At 35.8% G+C, this 26944-nt stretch overlaps 1 protein-coding gene across 4 annotated transcripts in view; it reads left to right on the forward strand.

Moving 5' to 3' along the window:
• The window catches only part of PPP2R3B (protein phosphatase 2 regulatory subunit B''beta), a 115453-nt gene extending 90817 nt beyond the window's left edge, over nt 1-24636 (forward strand). For 3 of the 4 annotated variants that reach the window (XM_043994413.1, XM_043994415.1, XM_043994416.1), the window contains exons 11-13: nt 1124-1242; nt 1320-1426; nt 23411-24636. In XM_043994413.1, the coding sequence (XP_043850348.1) occupies nt 1124-1242; nt 1320-1426; nt 23411-23552 (368 nt within the window). In that variant the 3' untranslated portion in view covers nt 23553-24636. Of the gene's footprint in view, nt 1-1123; nt 1243-1319; nt 1427-3096; nt 3156-23410 lie in introns of all 4 variants that reach the window. The other variant, XM_043994414.1, reaches the window with a different exon arrangement.
• Nucleotides 24637-26944: the final 2308 nt, after the last annotated feature.

Here is a 26944-nt window from a genome sequence, read left to right on the forward strand (position 1 = left end):
ATGGGTACAAACAGCTTTTTCTAAGAGTTGATATAATTTAAATCCAGATGAAAAAATTCCCTATTGTTGGGAGGTTCTCTAAATTTTTCCTCTCTGTAAAGTACATGGCATTGTACGAATTACAAGTAATACATTGCTATAAAGCTACTTTAGTTAATTTTACAGCAGTACTAACTATCCACATGGGAAAAACAGGAGGGATGAAAAGGGTACAATCTATAACATCCTACTTGATAGGAACTTTATGAGTTATAGATGGATATCCTGAGCATGTGCTACAGATGAATAATGAGATGGGTCTAGAACTGAATTAGATAAATTTTTAAATAAGGGTAGATATGGATATGACCTGTGATTTCATTGATATATGATACTACTACAGCATCTTCTTTGTAATTTATAGTTTTAAAGCTTTGCCCAGAGCACTGAGAGTTTGTGACTTTTCCAGTTTCACAATTTTGGTGTGTTCAGGAAGGAATCAAACCTAGGCCTTCCTGGCTTTGAGATGGCCATCTAATCATTATACCATCCTGTTATTTGAATGCTGAAAACACTAAGAATCATTTTTTTTTCCTGAAAATGATATGGATTTCATTGATAAAGTGCAGAACCTGACGTCAGGAAATTCCAGTCCCAGCTGTATGAACCGTGGGCAACTTGCTTAACCTGTCTGAACCTCAATATCCTTATCCATAAAATAGTGATGCCTATAGTACCTACATCAGAGATTCGTGAGGATTAAATGAGATAGTGTGTGTAAAGTACTTTGCAGATTTTAAAACATATAAATCTCAGCTTTTATGATCACGAGGACACATTGTGACATTAGCATTTAAACTCATAGCTGGTCATTAAAGTAGGTTATTTGGATGACCCATTTAAAAAGAAATTTCTTTACTTGAAAGGTTGTCAATTGATCTAAGTATAGTTATAATATTTGGTTTTTCTTGAAATCTTTGAAAATACTTACTTGAAAATAAGAGTTTAAGTATTTTTCTGCAGAAAAATGCATGAAGTTTCCTTCATGAAGGTGTATGTAAAATAAGTAAATGATGATTCTGTTTTGCTGTAAAGGTTTAAGACATAAATGTCTTTTTTTCCCCTTTCTTTAAAATTCCTGCAGGAAAGATTACTCTCCATGATCTAAAGAAATGTAAATTAGCAAATGTTTTTTTCGATACGTTTTTCAACATTGAGAAATATCTTGACCATGAACAGAAAGATCAGATTTCTGTAATTAGGGTAAGTGCTATGGAGACTGTGTTATGTTACATATTTACAAATGTCTGCATCATACTAAAATTGTCTGTGCTATTTAGGATGCTGAAAGTGAAGGCCAAGAGCTCTCTGACTGGGAGAAATATGCTGCAGAAGAATATGATATTCTAGTAGCTGAAGAAGCAGCTGGTGACCAATGGAATGATGGGTAAGATCAATGTCATAAGGAATTTATAATTTTTTTGTTGTTATTTTTTGTTGTTGTTTTTTCCCAGGAATTTTAATAGAACTAAAGTAGATAAATGTACTTCTTGAGGACTTGAAGACTATTAAATGAAGGTAGCATAAAGTGTGTGAAGCAGGTGAATTTCAGTTAAGTACCATTTAGATAAGCTATTTTTCTAAATTTTCTCATGTTCAAGTTGAATGTAATAAGGTAATAGAGCCTTTTAATTAATGTGTTTCTTTAATTAAAATTGTAATCTATAGTATTTTGCTGAGCCTCAGGTTATATTCATTTTAACCAAGTCATTTTCATCCTTTCCAATGTCTGTGTCTTAAATACAGGAACTCAGTTAGCCACCTTTGTTATATAGAAAATGTTATAATTAGTGAGCTAATATCCATCACTTTATATTGCTGAGCCTTTACAAGTGACTAACAGGACACTTGCCTATGTACATATATGTATTTTCATGCCCATATATCTAGTATATGAAATTGATGGGAGTGAGGAGAAAGCATGCAGTTGAAGTTGATCCCTTAGGAAATAGTGTTTAGAGAAACCAATTTATTTCTTTGTAACATCCTATGCTGCCTCTCTTCTTCTTTGGTCCAGTTCAGTTTCAACCATTCTACTACTTTTGCCAATTGATATAAAATTAGTATGTTCTGATCTATAGGAAACAAAATCGATAGCTCAGTCATAGTTAATGAATGCCTAAATTAAAGTAATTTTTGGAAAAAGATCTTTTGTTGAATGTTGCTTCTTAAGGCAACCAACCATCTGCACACTCCAGGGGAATCCCTATAATAAATTTTCTTCCAACTGCCACTTAAGACCACTCATTCCTCTGTGTAATAAGCACTTGAGTGTTTGATAAGTCTATAGTACTTCTGAAGTACTGGTTAGCAAATTAAAAGAAAAAGTTGAAGAATTTCAATGTCTAAAGCATGAAGTATAGTTTTTGCCTATTGAAGCAGTATTCAAGTCATCAGTGAATTTATTACATCTTCCAGTTTGAATCTAAAATATATAAGATTTCTATAATTGATGTAGAATTGCTCTAATAAATAGTATGTTCACTTAATATCATCTGGAAATAGGTTTTGAAGGTTTTGATATTTCCTTCTGTACCAAATGTTGACCTTTTACTGAAAATGGAGACAGCACATACATAGCTTTTCCCAGGCTATGTCATGTCTGGTATTTGCCAAGGCACATATCTTTGGAACAGTTATTCCTTGTGTGAGCAGATTGGGGCCTTTCCAGTCCCTCTCCCATCTCTACCATGGACTGATTCATATCATCTAGAAAAAGCAAAGAGATAGTACATCGAAGTAATATGCAAGCTTATCCCAAGAGGAGCAGCCTTCTTTGTAGTACACAGTGCAGGTGGGGGAAAAGAACTAAGCCCATTGTATGTAGGGAATAGTTGTAGGGTTGGGGAACAGTTACTAGGTACTGTGTAATGCTTCCCCCTACTCCTACATGTATGCTACTATTTAGGAATTTTAACAGAAGTTGATACTTATCTGTCACCTCTATTTTTAAAAATTAAGGGCAAGTCCACATTCATTATTAAATTTTTAAAAATTATCTTAAGAGTAATGCACTGAAGTAGCAAAACACTGACATTCCTTCTGTAACCATTATAGGGATTCTGACTTCTCTGACTACTAGCCGGCACAAAAGTCTAGAGTAAGGAATTACTCAGGTAAGGGTATGTTTGCTGGCAAAGAAAAATTTACTGACTTAGGTCTGCATGTTACCTGAAATAGTATATTATCCTGAATCCAGAAATAACTTTTAATGTCCACTATTAAAACATTATCTCTGGATCACTAACTTTCCACTTTGTGGAATCCACAGAAAACAATTCTAACCATGTCTTCTAAAAGCATTATGTAGATAGCTTTTCTATGGAATCTTCAGGTTCAGCTATTTTAATATTTTCTTTGCTATGTAATTTTATCTCTGACCTCAAACTACAAAAATCTTAGAATCTGTCCTATTTAAAATAGGTTAACTTTCCCAAAATAAACTATGATAGTGGGTTTGTTTAGTTTGTTCAGCATTTCAGATTGATACATATGCGGGGCAGCTAGATGGCGCAGTGGATAGAGCACTGGCCCTGGATTCAGGAGGTCCTGAGTTCAAATCCAGCCTCAGACACTTAACACTTACTAGCTGTGTGACCCTGGGCAAGTCACTTAACCCCAATTGCCTCACTAAAAAAAAAAAAATCAACAACAACAGATTGATACATATGCATCCCTTTCATGTCTCATTGTCAATGAGATTCTATTCAGTGTCTTCCAAGTGTCAAGCCAATTATAGCTTTATAACTGTTAAAATTCAGAGTTAATTAATCAGTCTATAAATGAAAATAAGTACAGGTTCCAATCTATGTTATATTACTAAATATAACAAAAGTATTCCCATAAACTGGAAGAAAATCATTTTTACAACACCACTGACTTGGCTATGTAACAAGTTATCCACAATTAATAACCCTATATCTAAGAAATACCCATTTGGTTCTCTGGCTGTACAATATCTGCTTTATATCAAAACTCCTGATGCTAGTTGCATTTAAGGCAGAATAGGGAAGATAACAGAATTGAGCTGTGGCTAAACTATTCATGGATATGTTATTTTTTCATAAGGCAGTATTGATCCTTCAGCCTGATCTCAGACAAAGCCCATTTATCCCTAATGACACAAAAAAAATTTCTAAAATTTAAAATCACAATTCAGAACAATGAAGCACATTGAGACAAATTAAATAATAACGATTTACTGGCTTTTTGTACTTGTTTATATTTGTATTTATTTTATTTTCACGATATCCTAGGAAAGTGTGAGTCTCATCTTTATATAGATCTATAATGGAAAAGAGATTTCAAGCAAATTTAGGAGCCATGACTTATCATTTGGGGCAGCTAGGTAGCACAATGGATAGAGCACCAGCCCTGGAGTCAGGGGTACCTGAGTTCAAATCCGGCCTCAGATACTTAACACTTACTAGCCGTGTGACCCTGGGCAAGTCACTTAACCCCAATTGCCTCACTTTTTAAAAAATCATTTTATTGGGGGAGAGCAGGTTTAGAGTCATAATCATCTCTTAACGAAAAAACATATTGTTACTTCTTTTTTTGGAGATTTTAAAGAAGCAGGTGGGACAGTTTAAATAGGTCAACTCAATATTTCAATATCTTTGTGTAAAGTACTGTAAAGATAGGAACAGCCAGTTCTTGAGGAACTTCAGCCATCAATTTATATTTGATCTTGGAGGTAATAAGTAGCCATTGGAGTTCATTTAATTAGGCCACTGGAGGAAATAAGACCTGTATTTTACTCACTTTGGAGGCTGTGTAGATTAGAGTTAGGAAAAGCTTAAGGTACAGATACAAGCTAATGTATAATATAAGCAAAAAGAGATAAGAACCTAAACTAAGTTTTAAGTGAAATTTCAGATTTCAAGTGAAAAGTAGGGGAGATACTTTAGACATATTGTAGTAATGAGAACTGATTGGATATGTAGAATGAGAGTGAAGAGTCAGGCAGAATCCAAGTTTGTGAATGTGAGTGACTGAAAGGATGGTGGTATATCCATTGAGTCTAAGATAGTTCAGTGACTAGTTTTAGGTGCCTAGTCCTGACCAGGTACTCAGATCCAATGACAATGGCCTCCTTGCTGTACCTTGAACAAGACACATCTCCTGACTGCATTTTCACTGGCCATCTTCCATGCCTAGAATTTTCTTCCTCCTCATCTCCTGATTTCCCTGGCTTCCTTCAAGCCCCAAATAAAATTCACCTTGTACAAAAAGCCTTCCCTGATCCTCCTTAATGCTATACTAGTGGCTCTCCTGTTGATTTTTTTTTCCTACTTTGTTTTGCATATATTTTGTGCATAATTATTTGCATGTTATCTTCCCCTACTGGACTGTGAGTTCCTTGAGAGCAAGAACTGTTTAGTCATTAAGTTTTGGGAGTTTTGTTTTGTTTTTGGGTGGGTTTTTAGGGCTTTTTTTTGCCTTTTATCCCTAGCACAGTAGCACCTACACAGTAGGTGCTTAATAAATGCTTCTTAATTTGGCACTAGAGCTAAAGAATAAGAGACTATGGCTGGGTTATAGATTTTACAGTCATTTGCATAGGATGAAAACTGAACTCAAGAAAACTAATGAGATAACCAGGTGAAAATAAAGGGGTCCAGGACAGAGCTTTAGTATACGCTCACTGTGAGTATGATATGGACAGTGAACCAGCAAAGGAGACTGTTGGGCAAGTAGAAGAACAAACCTGTGAAAACCAGAAGGGGAGAATGGTAACTTGTATCAAATACTGGAGAGAAGTTAAGAATAAGAATTATTTATTAATTATTATATAATTAATTATTAAGAAGAATAAGAATTGAGAAGTGGCCATTAGATTTGGCAATTAAGAGATCATTGGGAGGAGACTTCCAAGTCATATGAGCAACAAGATGGAAAACTAGACATTTTTTCTAATACCCATGACCTCTCCAACCTCTCCAAAACAGAAATTACGCATCAAAAACAAAGCAACTTCAGCTGTCTTCATAGTCTAGGACACCCAGCATGCAAAAAACTTTGTCAAAAACAATATAAGAACCTATAAACTCATTCACTGACCTTGAGGTCACTCAGTAGTACCCCTCCACCACTTCCCTCTCAAAGAAACAAAGATCAAGACGAAAAAGAGATTGAGAGTGCAAATTTATACAAGTAAAGGACAATCTAGAAGAAGAGACTCAAAAAACAATAACATTAAAAGAAAATAGGCTCATGCTACAAGAACAACATACTAATCTTTAAGATAGGATGGGTCAAGACAACCTAAGGATCATAGGTCTCCAAAAATAATATGACAGGACAAAAAAAATCTTAACACCATATATGCAGGAAATATTATAAGAATACTGCCCAGAGCTTCCTAAACATAGAAACTGTGAAATATCACTTGAAAGAATTCAGAGATTATCTACAGAAAAAATATCTTCCAAATTCAGCAAAATTCAAGACATGATGGTTAAAATAAACAATTTAGTTCAGAAACAATATGGTTTTAAAGTGACCAGGAGAAAGATCTTCAAAGACCAGGGAAAGGAAATTCAAATGACACAAGTCTGTTCTGCACACACTAGAAAATTCAGGGCTGAATAAAACATTGTGGAAGAGCAATGGAACTCAGGATGCAGTCCAGGTAACATATACTCAAACCTAAGCTTAACAACAGGTGAAAAAAGGTAGAGACATTCAATAATGAAGACATATTTGAAACATTCTTTGAAAATAAAAAACCAAACACACCCAGATCTGAAGAAAATATTTGCTTCCCAAACACCAGAAGAGCAGGAGTGAATAACTGCAGCAACCAAGAACAGTAACAGAGTGATAGACCAGCCAGTAATAGACTTCTTTCTAAATTTACTCAGGGAGACATGGGAAAAGGCAGAAGAGCAGTGGAGGTAACAGGGAAGAGGCAAGCCCAGGCCATTATGGATAGTTCCTGAGAAGACCCTACCAACAGGCGACTGAATTATTTATTTTTGTGGGGCTGTATTCCATGATCAGAGAGTATGTGAAGCAGGGAGGAGACAGAGGGCTAGAGAGGAATAGATGATATGCCTGGAGAGAGGGGAAGGTAACCTTTGTGGTTTCATAAACAGAAGACTCTACAGGGGAGTTGGGGAAACACGGAGAAGGTTTCCATTGATGAATAAATAATCCTATGGGTAAAGAGACATATAGTATTATGAAGGGAAATGGGGACTGGTGCAGTGTGGGGGGTTTGGTGTTTGAAAAAATCTATTTGTCCTACTTAAGAGTAACAGAGAGTTGGAATTCTTGAAAGCATTTGGCATCTGGGGGAGTGGGAAAACATGGACTCAAGAAGGAGATTTTGAAGGAGATGTGGGGAAGATATAGCTCAATGATGGGCTGTATAATCAGTGGTTATGGGAGGGGCCCTATCTCTTAAGCAGAGTCCTTTCTGTCACCTGCAGGAACTGGTGTTATTCGGGGGAAAGGGGGAATCCATAGGGCAAGCTCTACAAGAAAGTGGCAAAAACCACCTATAAGGGAAAGCCTAGAATGGATTTCTTGGAAGTTTTGAATACATGAAGAATACAGAAAAAAGAAAGAGATCAGATAATTAAAGGGATCATGAATCAGAAAATAAGGATCTAGAGTAGATAGAATGGATAATGAAGAAAGTAAGAAAAGTCCTTTTTGGAAAGAGGCACAAAAAAATTAAATTTTTAAAAACTAATGAATAGCACTAGTGGAGGAAAGGGGGAATCTACTTGACTGAGGGGAGAAAAGGGGGATAAAAATTATATATAAAAGCACAAGAGCAAGGGGCAGCTAGGTGGCACAGTGGATAAAGCAGTGGCCCTGGATTCAGGAGGACCTGAGTTCAAATCCACCCTCAGACACTTGACACTTACTAGCTCTGTGTGCCCGTGGGCAAGTTACTTAACCCTCATTGCCCCACAAAAAACAAACAAAAAAAGCACAAGAGAAAAAGGAACTAATAAGCAAAACTCCAAAGGGGATCAAGGATGCAGGGAAGAGAGCCACCTTTAAAAATATTAAGGTAAAGTAACTTTAGGGACATATTATTATGTTTACAGCAAAAGGAGGAAAATCATAACTTGAAAAAGTATTCTAGGAGATTGGTACCTCTGAGCCACGTGCTTTGTGCCTATCTCCCCATGAGAAGTCCAAGGATTTCTTTCATGGTTTCCCTTCCCTCCCCCCTTCCCTTCCCTTGCTCCTAAATAAACTACCACCTTATTCTAACAAAAAAAAAAAAAGAAAAGAAAAGAAAAGAAAAAGGTATTCTAGACAGATGGAGAAAAATATGAATCTAACTCAGAGCTTTAAATGTGAATGGATGAAACAGTCCAAAAAAAATCAAAAGAATGCCAGATAGTATAAGAAAACAAATCCCTACAATCTGCTGCTTACATGAAAAACATGTATAAAAGAAAGATAAAAGCACAAAATGAAACAGGGGATGGGAAAAAAAAATTTACTATACATTGGATGAATCCAAAAAATCAGGAGTTGCAATCATGCTAACTGACAAAGCAAAAACAAAACATTCAAGAAATTAAGAAGGATAAAAGAACCATAAACAACCATCCAGTATCAGCAATAAACTTTGTTGTTATGCAGTTGTTTCAGTCATGTTAGACTCTTTGTGACCCCATTTGGGGTCTTCTTGGCAAAGATACTGGAATGGCTTGCCATTTCCTTTTCTAGCTCATTAAAAATTGTTTTTTTCTAGCTCATTTTACAGATGAGGAAACTGAGGCAAATAGGGTTAAGTGACTTGCTCAGGGTTATAGAACTAGTAAGTGTCTGAGACCACATTTGAACTCAGGTCCTTATGACTCCAAGCCTGGCACTCTATCCACTGCACCACTTAGTTCTAAATTCCTTACTATCTAAATCATAAAAGAAAAATCTGAGCTACAAGAAGACAAAACAGTGACCGGAGGCTTCAATATCCCCCTCTCAGTTCTGGATACATCTTACGGGAAAATAAACAAAAGGAAAAATATTGCTGGAGAAACTAGAGTTAAAAGATTTGTAGAATTTTCTAAATGTGATAGAAAACAAATATATATAATACACATTAAGCATCACATGGAAGTTTTATAAAAATAGGATGGCAAAAATTGTTAATACATTCTTTACAGACCTTAAGGCAATATAAATAGCAGTGGGTTCTGGGACCACAAGCAAAAAAGAAGTTACAGACCTAAATGGAGATTTAACAGTGAAATCCCAAGTAATGATTGGGTCAAAGAACAAATCATAGAAACATTTAAAAACTATTTAAAAGAAATGACAGTGATGAAATAACATAGCAAAACTTCTTGGATGCAGCTAAAGCAGGCCCAAGGGGAAAAAAATCATAGTCTTGCAAATACACATTAACAAAACAGAAGACTGATGGGCTGAATATACATTTTTTTTTTAATTTAGAAAGCCTACAAACCTCAAATTAGCACAAAAGAGGAGATACTAAAAATGAGGGGAAACAAATTACAAACAAAAAACAACATAAGAATGATAAACCTAAAAGTTGGTTCTTTGAAAAGACTAGGTAATGGTTAATCTAATTTTTAAAAGAACAGAAAATCAAATCAATAACATAGAAATTAGCAAGATTAAATCACACCAAAACAAAAAGAAATAAAAACAATCAGAATACATGCAAATTATATGCTAACAAAACTGAGAACACCAAAGAAACAGGAGTACCTTCAGAAATATAAAATTGAGCTAGCAGAAGACCATTTAGAGATCTTAAATAACAGAAAAGGAAATATATCTTGCTGTAAAGGAACTAAGGCAACTAGGAATAGTTTTATCTCCTCTTTACCTAAATTCCTCATCCAGTTAGGTTCACAGAAGAAATCTATCAAACTCTTAAAATTAGTACTCATACTTTGCAAACTCTCTACAAGCAAGAAATTATCCTACCAGAATCCTTTTATGAGACAAATTTAGTCCTTTTTTTTTTTTTTTTCAAATTTAGTCCTGATATCTAAACCAGGGAAAGAAAACTATAGGCCAGTACCACTTATGAACACTGATTCAAGAAATTTAAACAAAATCCTGCTGAAAGAGATGACAGCAATTTATCCAAGAAAGCATTCATTATGACCAAATGGGATTTATACCAGGCATGCAAAGATAGTTCAACATTAGGAAAACAATCAGCATAATCACGTTAAAATCCAAAACATCAAAAACTATAATCATCCAAATAGAGAAAATATCACAACCAAGTACAACAGTTATTTTTTCTCTAAGATTTTTTTTTTTTTTTTAGTGAGGCAATTGGGGTTAAGTGACTTGCCCAGGGTCACACAGCTAGTAAGTGTTAAGTGTCTGAGGCCGGATTTGAACTCAGGTACTCCTGAATCCAGGGCCGGTGCTCTATCCACTGCGCCACCTAGCTGCCCCTAACAGTTATTTTTTAAGCCCTACAAAATATAGGCTTAGAACGGGTCCTTTTAATATATAAAAAGTATCTAAAACCAAAAGCAACCATCATATTCAGCAGGGATACAATAGAACCTTTTTCAAAAAATACAGGAATGAAGGATGCTCATTCTTTCCATTATTATTTGATATGGTCCTGGAAATGGTAGCAACAGCAGTAAGACAGGAGGGAAAAAAAGCATAAAGACAGGTAAAGAGGAGATAAAACTATCCCTAGTTGCCAAGGATAGGATGTTTTGCTTGGATATAGTCTTAGGGAATCTACAAGGATACTAATTGAGATAATTTGCAGACTACAAAATAAATCTTCAAAAAGCAACATCATTTCTATATAACAAAATACAAAAAGCAGTAGTAGAATAGTAAATCCCATTCCAAATAAAAAATGCATGAACTATCTAGGCTTCAACCTCCCAAGGCATATAAAAGACTTAAATAGATTCAATCATAAAGAACTCCTTAAAAAAGAACTACCTAAATAACTGGAGGAATATTTAGTGCTCTTGGCAGGGCTGTGCCACTGTAATAAAAATGAACAAAATTAACTTACATTTTAAATGCTAGACCAACCAAATTACAAAGGGGATACTTTACTGAGATGGGTAAAATAATAAAATTTGGAAAAACAATCTGGAATATCAGAGGAAATAATGAAAAGAAGTAAGGATGAAGGGACAAAAGCATTTATCAAAATGACCTGATAGTCATTAAAAAAAAATAGAGATCAGTGAAACAGATGAGACAAGGGAGAAATCAGAAAGAAAAAACTCCTTATTTGATAAAATCTTTGGTGAAAACGAAAGAAGTTGGGTAGAAATTAGGATTAGAATAACACCTTACAACTTATTTCATAATACAATTTAATGGATATGCAACCTAGATATATGTACACATATATATGTATGTGTGTATGTGTATGAGAAACATGCTCTACCTGTCATCCAAACTAGACATCAAGGCAATTATAAAATAGATAACTTTGATTACTCAACACTGAAAAGCTTTTGTCTAGACAAAATTAACATACGTAGGATAAGAAGGGAAGCAGTTTAATGGAGGGGGAAAATCTTTGTACCAAATTTCTCTTTTAAGTAGGGGTGTGTGTGTGTGTGTTTGCATATATATATATATATATATATATATATATATATATATATAAACTCATATACATTGTGTGTATAAATAATATATATACCCATACACTATATATGTGATTATATAAACAATAAATATATGACAAATAGCCATTCCCACATGGTCAGAGGATATGAACAACCTTCTCCAAGAATTGCAAGTATTCACAGCCACATAAAAATCACTAATAATAAGAAAAATACAAATCAAAACAGCCCTGAGGTTTCATCTGATACCCTGAATAGTGCAAAAATGACCCCCAAAATAGCAGTTGTCAATTTAGAGCAGTTGTGGAATGATAAACACACTAATTCATTGTTGGAACTGTGAAATGGTACAGTCATTTTGGAGAGCAATTTGGAATTATGGAACTAAAGTGATGGAAGTGTCAATACCCAGAGACTTCATTCTGGGGTTTATACCCCAAGGAAGCTATTGTTAAAAAGAAAGTCCTTGTATATTCTAAAATATTTATATAGGAGCACTTTTGTGATAGCTCAGAATTAGAAACAAAGTAGATAAACAAATTCTGGTACATGCATGTAATGGAATGGTGCAGGCTGAGAGAAATGATATACACAGTGAATTAAGCAGAGCCAAAAAAACAATATACACAGAAATTACAAGGTAAATAACAATGCACCAAAAAATCAAGCAAAACAACTAAGATCTGGCAAGAATTTATTGAAGAAATATGAGGCCATCCCCAACTCCACAGGTGTTATACATTACATGTTTTCCGTATATTGATCAATTGTGCTGAATTTTCCCTCTCTTAAAAAATACTGTTTATCATGTGAGGTGGCTCTCTGGTAGGGGAAAAAGGAGAGACACTTGAGATAATTGTGATGACATAAGAAAAAGAAGATAGCAATAAAAACTTATTTTTTTTTAAATCATTGATAACTTTGGAGAAGAGTTTCAGTGATTTTGGTAGAAGTAAAATTGTAGGGAGTAAACAGATTGAGAAGAGAAAGTTGGACTTTTTTAGAGTGACTTTTTAGTGTTTGCCTCAAAAAAGAGGAAAGATAGTACACAATGGTTGTGGATTGTGGGGTCTACTGAGGACTTTTTAAGAATAGAGAAGACTTAGGTGTGTTTGTAGGCAGCAGGGAAGATACTAATAGGGAAATTGAGATTAGAGAGGGAGGATGATAGGGATAATCTGCTGGAAAAGATGAAAGGGAATGGATATGTGAAAGAAAATCACCCCTGAAATTAAATAACGTGAGATCATAAAGGAATTTATAGTGTGAAGTCAAGACCTTAGTGCAGATTCTGTATGGTATACTAGTTTAATATGTAGGCTGTTCTATATAAATCTTTCTTTCTGAAGAGCATGTATGTGTGTTTTTGTTTCATTTGGCTACATAATTAATCAAACATTATTTTAAGTGAAATGAAATTAGAAATAGCTGGAGCTTAATGGGTTTTTGATCAGAAACCTTCCCCCTGCCAATCTAGAGTACCAAGGAATTGATTTCTTTTAGGTATCCATCCCCATTTTTCTAGATCTTCCTCTATATCAGTGATTTTCAGACTATCCTGCCACGAAAGTGTGATTATAATTAACTTATAGAGCTCATCATATCATTGTGCCATGCGTCAAAAAAGTAATTGAGGTAATTACTATAACCTCTAAACTAGAGAAATTTTGACCAAAAGCATTCATCCTTCTTCTGTTATATCTTTTGTGGCTGTAACATTTGTTCTTACTTCATAAATTTGATCATGCCTTTTCAATGATTTTTTTTCTCCTAAACTATTGTTCTTGCAATTTACCCATATTGCCATAAGGTTACTGTCCTGTAAGGACTAAGTTATGGGCGTGTTTTGCTGAAGATTCTTAATCCAAAAAAAAAAAAAGAAATCTGTTTTCATTTAGCTCCACTAAAACAACTTTTTAATGAAATAAATAAGATACAGTTCATTATATTTCTCACTCCTTCATTTTTCCATTATCACCTCACATTGAATTTTAATTTGAGATTAAGAAAAATCCTCAGCTTTAGCCTGTCTCCACATAATTTTGGGCTACTTACCTTTTGAGCCATTTTCTACCTCAACCATTAATAGTTTGAACTAATCACAGTAAAGACTTAAGGACTTTTTATCCTTCCTACCAGAAGAGCTCTAGCTTCCATTGTCTGCATTTTGCAGAAGAGGGGAAAAAATAATGGCCTGACTGCATATTGCCAGTGAGATTATAATGCCATACCCTTAAAACGACTTTACATCCATCCCTGCCTTCCTCATCTGTTTAGCTTATTTAGTTTACTAGGCATATAATTTAATTTCTAAAAAATTCTTGTTCACTTAAGGTAGCCCAAAAGATTTCTTACAGGACATATTATTGTTTCTTCAGAGGTTGCAAAAATATTTGAGCCGAGAGTTGACCTCATTTGATTACAGTTCCCTAAAGGAAAAATGCCTGCGTAATTATTAATGCCTTTTATTCCAGACAAAGGAAGTAAAATAGCTAGTTGATTATCGATATTGCAGTTTTATCAAGGGAACAGCCATAATGGTACAAGTATGATAAATCTTTTCATTGTATAATTATTTTTTAGACAATCTTAAGAGAGCAAAACTTGAAGAATGTAATTTCTCATTTTGTATAATCTTATCCATATGAAGAAAATGGAAAACTTTTTATCTTTCAAGACTTTACATGGACATGTTTATTTATTTGGGCACAACTAATGGTTTTTTTAAAGTGAACTACAAAGTCATTTGCCATAGAACTTTGGCCCCTAAGACGAAAATCTTTAACCTTAAAAACTCTATGTAATCTTTTGAGAAAGTAAATACATGTGCAATTATTATAGTTTCCAAAAGAAATTTCTCAACATAGATGAATGTAGCATTTATTAAGCACTTAGTGTGTACAAAGCACTATGCTAAATTCTGGGATTACCAAAGAAAGAAAAGAAAGTAAAGCCTTGTTCTCAAGGAGCTTATATACCAAAGGGGGAGGCAATATACATATGGAAGACTTCAGCTGCAAATCAAAAAGGTCCCTTCCAAGGTGCAGCAGCAAAGCAGTTGGTAATGCCTCTTCTTTGATGTCATTTCCACTGGTAAAAAATATTACCAATTTCTGATGTTGAACCACTTGTTAGCACCAAAGCTTTTGGTGATAACAACTTTCTTTTCTGGGTATTCCATAATTGCTAGGCTGTGTTTCCATGGTGATAGTTTCCCAGAATGATGACCATGGATTCTGGTAAGAAGAGAGTTCTATTCAAATAACAACAGAAATATTGCTATTTGAAAGGCTCTTGGGTTCAGGATCCTAGGCTGTCTCTGTTAGGGTCTGAGGGGAGATGTTGCTCAAAGTGATGGTGTTTGGACTTCCAGCAGGTGCTGACTCCCATCTTTCCGTGTCTTGCTGCTGTCAAATGGTGGGAACAACTGACCCCTTAACAAAAGTTGCTCCCTCAAATGATGGCTGTAAGGGCTGGGCTAGAAGCAGTACAGGATAGTCTCACTCTGTATGTTGGTGGCACTTGGTAAGCAGTTGCTGCTAGTGGTGATGAGTAAAATGGATCCTTTATCCACAAGGATTTCTCCCCTCAACAGTGGTGGTAGAAGCTGGTTTTGAAGTACATTTCATGGTTGGTAGCACTCAGTGGAGTCATATATTAATAGTGTACATGTTTGCCCCTTCTGAAGGGAGAAGAGGTTCAATATGGCACCAAACTAATTTGAGGTGTTAAAGATATAGCTGCTGCCGTTTGTTTAAATAAGGGAAATCAGAGTAACAGCTCTGTCACCTTCAGTCAAACAATGTGTCAGCTACTGTGCTAAGCACTAGGAATACAAAAAAGGGGAAAAGACAGTTTTTGCCCTTAAGGAATTCACAATCTAATGGCAGAAGCAACAACCAAACAATTATGTACAAACAAGGCTTTATACAGTACAAATAAGAGGGGAATTAATGCTAATTAAGTGGAGTTGGGAAAAGCTTTCTGTAGAGGGAGGGATTTTAGTTAGGACTTAAAGGAAACCAGGAAAACCAATAGAGATGAGGAAGGAGAGCCATTTAGGTATGGGGGGAGGGGTGTATGGGGGGAGGGGTGTATGGGGGGAGGGGTGTATGGGAATGCCCAGAGCTAAGAGATGGAGTGGTTTGTTCATGGAACATGAGCAGTCAAGAGACCAGTGTCACTAGATCAAAGAGGACTTGGTGGGGAATAGGACTGGAAAGGTAAGAGGGGACTAGGTTATGAAGGGCTTTAATATCAGACAGAGGATTTTCTCCTTGATCTTGGAGACAATAAAGAACCACTAGAGTTTGGTGGGGGTGGCGGGAGGGTTTGTGAGGTGTAACATGAGCAAACTTGCTCTTTAGGAAAAATCACTTTGGTGGCTTAATGGAAGCTTAGATTGGAGTGGGTAGAAACTTGAGGCAGGCAGACCCCCCAGAGGGCCTGAACCAAAGTGGGAGCAGCATCAGAGGGTAGAAAGGGGTATTTTTGAGAGCTGTTGCCGAGGTGAAATTGATGGGTCTTAACAGATTGGATATAGAGGGTGAGAGAGAGAGAGTGAGGACTTGAAGGGACATCTAGGTTGCAAGCCTGAGAGACCTCAGGGATGGTGTTGCCCTCACCAGTGATTGATTGGAGGAGGTGGTGATGGGGTTTAGAGGGAAAGATTGCATTGTTTCAGATATCCTGTTCAAGATGTCTGGAAGGCATTTGGAGATTGATCCAAGGTTGGCAGGAGACTGGGACAGTATGTATAGATATGAGTCATCAGCATAAAGATAGTGTGAAGGAATATAGAGGGAAGAGAGAAGAGGGCCCAAAACATAATCAGGAGTATCAGGAGAAAGTGGTCTTCTGAAAACCTAGAGAGAAGAGGAGAATCATCAGTGTCGAAGGCTGCAGAGGAGTTGAGGAGAATGAGGATTGAGAAAAGGTCAGTGGTAACTTTGGAGACAGCAGCTTCTGTGGAGTGAGGAGGACAGAAGCCAGATTGTATAAGGGGTTAAAAAGAGAGTGAGAGGAAAGGAAGTGGAGGTTCCTATTGTAGGTGACTTTCACCTTGGCTGTACTCCATACCATGGCTAGTGGGCAGCCTTACATGTTCAATTTTAATTGTGTATAATTAATCATTAAGCATTTATTACACACCTAGCATATGTCAGGTGTAGTGCTTAGCACTGTGAATACAGAGAAATAAAATATCCCTTCAAAAGGCATTATATTCGTTATTTTTAAAATCATACTTTTTTGTACTGTAATTGCGTATTTTCAGTTTTGAAACTTCTCTTAGAGAATATTAGAGAAAATTTTCTACATATTTTTGTTAAGACTTGTTTTCACTTCATTCCTCTATCACGGGTTGGAAATATTCTTTGAACCTGAAGAGAGTATGTAGTATTACTTTAAATCATCCTTTTGCCATTTTTACAGAGCTTGGCACATTTCCATTAATACTCTTCTAATTCTTTAATGGCAGTAAAGATGAAAAGAATAAATTGTAGTTATAGCTTTAAATACTTTTAAAGAGTACTTTAATTAGATGAAATTCATCTGCCTAAGCAATGTATGTAGTTTTTTACAAAAAGGCATTTTTAACCCTGCCTTTACAGTACTCTGAACTAAATCCCTTTGGGATACAATTGGCTAATACTGCTGCTAACCGACATTTTATTTTTAGACTATAAGACACAGCCAAATCCCTATGGCCAAAGTTTTATGATTGTCATGAGAACATTCTCCCTGAGCTCTTTGGTACTAGATGACCTTTTAAGCTGTCCTACTGAAAACTGCTTTTGCTTGTCTTCATCATGATGACATTTGCAAAATAAATACTTCTGATTTATAAATGAAGACTTTAAAAATGTGTCCTTATAATGGTGATCATCTGGCATACTGATATTATTTTGTTTACTTTGGTCTTTCATCTCTAGTCCCTAGCACAATTACTGCCTGGCACATAGCAAATGCATGATAAATCCTTGTTGATGCTTTAAAAAAAAAAATGAACCTCAGATTTTGCTAGTTTAGGTGAGAAACTCTGAAATGTAAAGTTGCCTGGGGCACTGAAAGCTTAAGCAACTTGCCCAGGTCATTCACATAGCCAGTATTATGTAAGTTAAACTCTCTCTCTGCTGTGCTACCTCATATATATTATAGATGTACATTATAGAGTCCTCTTGTTCCCTAAAGTTGGCTTGCACAAAGACCAAGTAGCCTATAAACACACTCTTGAAAGGACAGTGACAACTAAATGAAGAAAAGACACATAATGGTAGATTAAAAAGCAACTTTTAAAAATGGAAATATCTTTTAAAATGTTCCTATTAAATATGTCTGTCTTATATGCTAATAAGTTTTTCAATAAATATAGATGCTTTTCAGAGATCTCATTTTAGGACCTATATTTGGATCAGTGTGCTCTTTCCCTCATGTACATTTAGAAATTTGGGTTTCCTTTATTGAAAACAGCTAAAATAGAAAAGTCATATTATAACCCATCTATTTAATAATCAAATTATATCTGTAGTAAATCTAATCCTGGTAACAGTTTCACAATTAAGTTGACAATGAAATATAGGAGTGGTTAAACTGTAAAACAAACTATATTCTAGGTCCTGTATAACTTCAGTCAACAACCAAATAACCTTCCTAAAAAAACTAAAACATGGCTATCACTAAAAGATGAGAGGGGGCGGCTAGGTGGCGCAGTGGATAAAGCACCGGCCCTGGATTCAGGAGTACCTGAGTTCAAATCCGACCTCAGACACTTGACACTTACTAGCTGTGTGACCCTGGGCAAGTCACTTAACCCCCATTGCCCCACAAAAAAAAAACAAAAAACAAAACAACTAAAAGACAAGAGAAATTTGTGTTCAGGATTTTGGTATAGTTCTGTATAGTATTATTCAGAATTTGTTTGGAGGACAGGATGATAGACCTGGTTATCACTATTCTTAGGGAAGATTTGTGCATAAAATGATACTTGATAATATAGGGGCATCTAGAATATACAGTAGATAGAATGCTGGGCTTCGGTCAAATGCAGCCTCTGACACTTACTGTGGCTGAGTGACTTTGGGCAAGTCACTTAACCTCAGCCTCTGTTTTCTCATGTTTAAAATGGGAATAATTGCACCTACCTCCCAAGGTTTTTGGAGGATCAAATGAGATAGTGTAAAGAGCTTGCTTAGCACAGTGCTTGGCACATAAGTGCTTAGTAATGCCTATTCCCTTCCCATCTCAGAAGAAATATATGAATCATGCCTGAAGGGTCATTAAGGAGAAATATAGTTGAGGTATTTGAAATATATTTGGAACAGCAAAGGAGAAAGTTTGAAGTTGAAAATTAAAGAATAGATTAATAAAAAATTGCTAGCTTTTATATAGCACTTTTAAAACATATCATTTGATCCTTAAAACAACTCTGGGAGGTAAGTACTATTACTACTTCCATTTTACAGATAAAGAAACTGAGAAAAACAGATTTACCCAGGGTAACACAGCTAAAAAGTGTCTGAGGCAAGATTTGAACTCATACCTTCCTGACTTCAGGTCCAGTGTTCTATTCACTGCACCCCCTTGATGCCTACTAGAATAAAGATGGCATGTAGGTTCACAGATTTAAAAAAGAGAGAATGGAATAAGAGAAAAAAAAGAAGTAAAATCCAAATAAGTCTGATGTAGGAATCCCAAACTGTAGAAACTCAACAGTCTCTTTGTATAGTAAGTTGCGTCAGCTGGGCTTTTGGTAGACCTAAATCTCTATTTGGCCTAAGAGTAGAACCTTTGGAACTAGGATGACTGAGGGCATCTACATCATGTCTCCTAGGTTTATCTGACAACTGAACCATTTTTAAACATGACAAATCTTAATGCAGGAGTAAATGCAAATACCTAACATTTACCTTCATGCTTATAAAGACAACAAATATGTAACAGGAGGGATAGATACATGAAGAAAATATTTTCTTTTCTTGGACTGATGGGTCCTAGCATTTAGTCTAGATTATTTGGAGCAAGAAAAATTTCTTTGCTGTAGAAATAATTTTTAATCACTCTCCAAACAATTATAGAAAAAACGGGAAAAATAAGCATAGTTGGGGTTTGCCAGAGTTCTTAATGTTTTCAAAGTTACTATATGGACAGATTTAACAAACTATTCACTTAATATATATCCAAATGCTAGAGAATAGCTAGACCCTGTGCACCACCTTAGAACAATTCAGCACGAAAGCTTATGGAAATCATCCCTCTTAGTAAAAATGTAGTTTCCCAAAATGATTTTTTTCTAAATACTTGTTCTGTCAAATAGGGGAAGATGAGCTCTATTCCCTCCTTATATCTCAGAACCCGTTTCACTTTCTTTTCCCATTAGTCTACAGATCATGAGCTTTCACCCTCTTTAACTAAACCCTTTCACTTCTGTCCTAATCCCATTCTCTCTTAATTACTCCTGTTCTTGCTTCTTTGCTGTTATTCTCTAGATCCTTCCCCCTCTTGCCAATAAATATGCGCAGGTCTCCTGATATATTTTTTAAAACCAACAACCCCAATCCCCCCCAAAACAAAACACTTTTCCTAAACACTGAAATCTTCCTACCTTTTCTCTCTCCTAAACATTTAGGAAAAAAAAAGTTACTTCCACTCCCTCATCAAACTTTTTTAGTCCTTCTATTTCCAAGGTTACCAACCAATGCTTTTTCCTACTTTGTGTAGTCTGTCTTCAACAGCATTTCACACGTTGGACCACCTCCCTCTTTCTTGGATTCCCAGATCCCTCATTTTCCATGCTCTGGTCTGCTTTTCTTCCAGACTAACTATACTTTTCTTTTTCTGTTCCTTCCTACCTCAGAACCAGGGTTGATAGGAAGTTGAAAAGCTAATTACCAGGGCAGCTAGGTGGCACAGTGGATAGAGCACCGGCCCTGGAGTCAGGAGTACCTGAGTTCAAATCCGGCCTCAGACACTTAACACTTACTAGCTGTGTGACCCTGGGCAAGTCACTTAACCCCAATTGCCTCACTAAAAAAAAACCAAAACAAAACAAAACAAAAAAAGCTAATTACCTCAACATATGGAGAATCCCCCTTTTCATTAATGACATGTAGTCATACAACTTAAAGATATCTGGTGAGGGAAACATGGGATCATAGATTTACTTAGAGTTGAAAAACTACTTTGAAGTCATCTAGTCTAATCCCCTCATTTTACAGAGGAGGAAAAAGACCCACAGGTTGTGACTTGCCCATGGTTACACAGGCAATAATAAGTTGGAGAGAACCCACTATTTCCTAAGGAAGGTCCATTCCACTTTGGATAGCTCTGTTAGGAAGTTTTACCTTCTAATAAGCCCAAATTTGCCTCTCTGAAACTTCTTTCATTATTCTTAATTCTGCCTTGCAGGGCCCAACCAGGACAGTTCTAGTTCTTCTACCACATGACACACATTCATGACTTACCAATCACCACATGGAATTCTCCCCTATTCTTCAAATGCAAAATGTTCTGTACTGAAATCTATTCCTTCTCTCAAGTTTCCCATTTCTATTGATAGCACCACCATCTTCCTAATCTCCTAGACGCAAAACCTTAGTCATCTCTGGCTTCAAGGGTCAGTTTTACTTTCCTCAGTCAGGATCAGGTCCTACCCCTCTCCTAAATGAGCAAGTGGGAGGTGAAAGGACTTGCCTAAAGTCACACAGGTGGTAATATAAACAGGATTTGAATTCAGGTCCTCCATTTCAAAATCCAGTGCCCTTTTGTACCATGCTGCCTCTTGAGCTATCTACTGCTTCTGATACAAGTAATTTCCAGTTAACATTTCTGTGGTGTGAACTGCCCCAGGGTTTTCACACCATTCTCCTGGTTCTTATCTTTCCAAATATTCCTTGTTATCCTTTTCTGATTTCATCACCCACATCATATCCCCTTAGTAGAGATGCTCCCCAGGGCTCTCTCTGGGACCACTCTTCTCTATGCTGTGATCTTATTACCTTCAGTGGGTTTATCTCTATACATATGACTCACAGATCTATATATACAACTCCAGTCTCCCAGTCCTTCATCACCAGTTACCTGTCAGACATTTCAGATGGAACATCCCAGAGACTGTCAAACTTAGCATTTCTTGAGCTCATTATCATTATCCCCAAACCCATCCCGCTTCCAAACATCTTATTTCTTACACAGAAAAAAAAAAAATTCAGAGGGAGACACAGATAAATATAACAGCTTTGAAATTGTGGAATTTATTATACTTTAAAAAAAAAGACAAGCTGCTGTACATAAGTCATGGGTTCATATGCAATCTTGTTTTTCTTTATATATGGAAATGTTCAATTTCTTGGCGTTTGTAAAGTTCAGAACAACAAAAACTTGCCCGTTTCATCAAAAGCACCGTGATTCTTCCTGTCTCCCAGGTTTGGAAGCTCAGCATTATCCTCAATTCCTTATTCTTCCACTGCTTACATATCTAATCAGTTGCTTTATCTTGCTATTTTTACCTCCACAGTATCACTCATACAACAGGCCATCATCACCTAGATTATTACCATATTTTCCACACTATTGCCATGACTTTCCTTAAGCACAGATTTGACCATGTAACTCCTGTAGTCAGTCTAATGGCTCTCTGTTGCCTCCAAGATAGAATACAAATTCCTTTGTTTAGCTTAAAAACTAATTTTTAAAAAGCAAATTGAAAGCCATTCACAGCCTGGCCTCAACCTTTCAATCCAGTCTTGCTGTATGTGACTTCACTCTTCAACTCTGTGATTGGATTACTTCTCTCTATACACAGCAAAGCCTACCTACTATTTCCATGCCTTTACACTGGTTAGTACCCAAGTCTGGAAGGCTCTCCCTCTTCACTTCTATCTCATAGAATTTCTTTATTCAAGATGCTATTCAACCAATACCTTCTATTATAGAAAGCCTTTCCTAATCTCCCCCCATCCTTTTAAAAAGCCCTCCTCTACAAACTACCTTGCATTTACTACTTGTATTTAACACCCTATATTATAGGGTATACTACAAGTCTCAATGTGGTTTTAAGTTTTAATAGCATGAATTTTAATAGTTTAAAATCACAGTAAGAATTTAGGGACACCCTGTACACATGCTTGACTCCCCCATTAGAATGTAAGCTCCTTGAGAGGTAGGGATTGTTTTATTCATTGTCTTTGTATCCCCAATGCCTAGCGTTGTGCTTGGCACTAGTAGGCACTTAATGTTTGTGGGTTAATTTTTCTTCAACTACTTATATGATCCATTTACCACCTACCAAATTTAAAGTTGTTAAAATTTCAGTTATTCAATTTACAATGCAGGTTTAAACTTTCATATTGCAAATGGACATTGTAAAGTAGAATTATAGTTGCTTAAAGTTTTTTTTTAATCTAAATTGGTATTTTAGCAGAAGCATTCAACTCAAAAGCTATGCAAATAGTATCTTATAGTTTACAAAACACCTTGTAAATATCTTAATTCTCACAACCTTGTGAGGTAGGTGCTGTTATCCCCATTTTATAGGTGAGGAAACCAAGGCACAGAAAGGCTAAGTGATTTGCCCAGGGTCACAGCTAGTTAAGTATGAGGCCAGATTTGAACTTGGGTCTTCTTGACACTAAGTCCAACACTATTCACTGCACCACTTAGCCACCTCTTTTAAAGGGTTGTTCTTTTTTTAAACACGAAAAACGAATCTAGCTTTAAATGTATAAAACTGCTATCTGGAATGAGGTAGGTGTTTTGTTTTGAATGTCTATCTTCACCATAGCCTTTTCTCCTTTCAGTTACGAAGCAGTACTGAGTCCTATAGATCAGAAGGCCAATGCATTAAAATTTCAGTTGGATAAAAGACCTTTCTTTGAAATGCCTTCGCCTCTGGGTGATGTAGATTTGGATGAGTATGAAGATGATGTGGAGATATTATGATTATGACCCAACAAAGAAAGACTGTCTGCAGCAGGTCTGCTACAACAGAAAGGATCAGTGGCTTTGTTTCCAGACAGTAGTAGTTTTTTGTGGTACAAAATATTATTTAAATCTTTTAAAGAAAATGAAGTGCATTTGTATGGAATGATAATTTTGTATTTATCCAATATTCAAGCTCGTAAAATAGATATTTATTTATAGATGGTGCATATTTCCTTAATTGGAATAATTTTGTGTTCTCTAAAGCCTCTGCTATCTTACAAGATGAGTATGCGCCATTCTTTCCAGTTAATACATAACACACTGACACCCTGGAGCTCTAAAGCTGTGAAAAACTACCCATGACCAGGAGTAAGAGGCCCCTTATTCAGGATCTCTAATGCTTTTGCTCCTAAAAGAGGGAAAAATAAATAACATCTTAGTAGTAACCTTATACACCTGGCAAAAAGAAAAAGTATGGTGGTAGTTTTATTTTTAAAAGCTGTCATTGACATACTTTAATTTGAAAACTAAGCATATCCTGGCACACATAGGAAAAATTTAAGTTTTTAAAAACTAGTTTTCCCCTCCTGTTTATGCAGTTCCATAAATCAGGTTTACCTTACTGATGTATATCATAAAAGTACTCCTTAACATTTGAAGTTGGTTAGTATTTATACTTGATTCTGGCTGGATATTTTTACTCTAGAGAAGGGATTTTTTTTTCCTTGGCTTTTAAAAAACATATTAATGTTATTTGATCTGTGCTGATCTGTGATGTGCACTAATATGTTGTGGGCATTTAAGGCTTCTATTTCTTCCTCTTTGAAAGGTTAGTTATTGACACATTCCATAAATATATAAACAAAAGTGTCACAGCAGCTTGAAATTCTGCCACCTCACCTGCCTATCTCTATGGCAAAAGAGTGTGTAATGGATGAGAGATTTTTGTCTCAGTTTCATAAATCATAAGGTTGTAGTGCCTTGAAATGTACATAACAGTACGCAAAGAATTTGGGTATAGAACGTCTTCAGCAAGTTTATTTGAACGTTTTCATGTAAAATGTACAAAAAGATGTAAAGTTATTTTTGTTTGCTGTGTAGATCAGTTTAAAAATGTTTAAAAATCATGTTTGTATTTTCAAATAAAGCATTTAAAGATTTTCACTCATGTATCCATTTGTTGTAATATTACCACAGGTATGCCTACATGCAGCAAAGTATTTTACTGTTTCTGGACACATCTCATAACTTTACATGGAAATATTAACACTGGGGGTAGTTTGACACAATTTTGGGGGAAAACATCTTGGCACCAAAACCAGAATCCTCCATTTTAATTTTCTGTGGGAAGCCTTAGATATTAAACTGTAAGATGGTTACTGATTTTTGTTACATTTATGATGATCCTAAATGTAACAAACCAAACCAATTACATAAGGAAAGCATATACTCTGACACTAACATCTGGCTTGTACTGACTTTAAGGAGCAGAGTTGGCAAATAAAAATAGCCAAGTAGTAAATGTATGTTTAAGCAACGGAAATACAGCCCTTGCAACTATTAGCTAAAAGTGCGCTAAAGTCCTTTCATGCTTTCACCTCATACTCAGCCCTAAGACCTCAAAAAAAATCATATTTCTCTGAATATGGTTAAACTTTAAAACCTTGCCAATATTCCTTTGCAACCATCCAGACTTAGAAAACCAGTCTGAGGATAGCTCTATGTCACCCTTTTTGCTGGCTTACTTTATTTTAAATAGCCCATAGGAAATTTAAGATCAGGGCCTACTGTTAAGGCCATTTATTTTCCTTAAGGATCTCATAGGATCCTTGAAACTTGAAAAAACAATGGTATATTTCCCCACATTAACACACACTGTAACTTTACATAATACTATTTACTTGTTCATTAGAAGAGCCTCTACCAAGGGTAAACTTCATTTTGGAACACACCATTATGAATTACTTTTCCTGTGCTGTTGGCAGGAACCTTACTGTAACCATAAATTTACAAGAAAAGTAACTATGCCACATGAAAACTGATCAAATTCATCCAGATCAAACCAATCCACTTACATTCCTATATGCAAAAGAATGAATAATTCTTGCTTGTTAATCCAACGAGGACAGGGGAACAATTTCTTTGATCAGATATATCAAATAGCTATATCTTCTAAATTTATTCTCCCTATAGTTAAGGCAATGAGTCATATGGTCACTAATCCAGCAGCTGTCTTGATGCTTTAAATATTACACACACACACACACACACACACACACACACACACACACACACACACACACACACACACACACACACACACAGATCCACCTTTTTTTATGGGTGAGGGGGTCGGGGATAAGAACACAATATTTGGCACAATAAGCTAAAGAGATACAGACTCTATGAATGCAGAACACTTATCATACTAACAAAATGAATATAAACTTTTCATTTGTGTATAAGCTGCTTCCTTACCATTCCTGGGTGTCATATCACAAGAGTATGAAATGGAGTCCAGTATCTGGAAATATGCATAGAAGCCCTTAATACAATAAGCAGTCATTCATATTTAGTACTTCCAATGTGATAGGGGTACCCTTAAGGAGCACTATACCCTTTCCATAGGATAATGGTCTGGCCTCCCTGAACTTACATCGAGAATCAATTATTTTATCATCTTATATAAATACTCCCTCAAATGATGTTGATGGCAACCCTTAATAAAAGGTTTTTATAAGTTACAGTGGCTGAAATAATTCAAGTGGGGACTATATCTTAAATATGGACCCTTCTGACCATAGCTAGATTGGTCCTTGGATGACATACACATATAGTTCACGAGGCATATACTCAAAAAGTCAAGTCAAGATAGCTTAAATGTTACTTTTTTCCCACTGGTCGTTATAAGCACCTAGTGTATAATAGGCACTTGATAAATTGATTATAAAACAACTTAATCACAAGAACATCACAACAACATATCTACCATCACCCATAAGAACTGTGGTTTGTTTTTAAAAACCAAGAAAGTACAGAGACAGTCATATCTTGCCTTTCCATCAAATAAAGGGGAAAAAAATGTAAATGAAACAAACTGTTTGAACTTATAGTCCACAAGTAAAATGTGAAAACAGCAGCCCTGGAAAGAAATCCTTCCAGCTGAAATTTCAGGCATCGGTCAGAGCTCACTCTCTCTTTCACTCACCTAATACTCTGTTCTTTTTTGTGTGCATGCTATATCATGTGAGGGTAGAATATAAACTCCTTGAGTGCAGCAATGCATTCTTTCATTTTTGTCTGGTTTATGTTGTTTGTACAAAGGTACTAAGTAAATATCGACTGAATTGAAACCACCATAAATTTTCCCATACACATTGTTAAGAAGGCAAATTTCTGGTTTTGTTTTC

Source organism: Dromiciops gliroides, chromosome 3, assembly GCF_019393635.1.
Source record: "Dromiciops gliroides isolate mDroGli1 chromosome 3, mDroGli1.pri, whole genome shotgun sequence".
Lineage (NCBI taxonomy): Eukaryota > Metazoa > Chordata > Mammalia > Microbiotheria > Microbiotheriidae > Dromiciops > Dromiciops gliroides.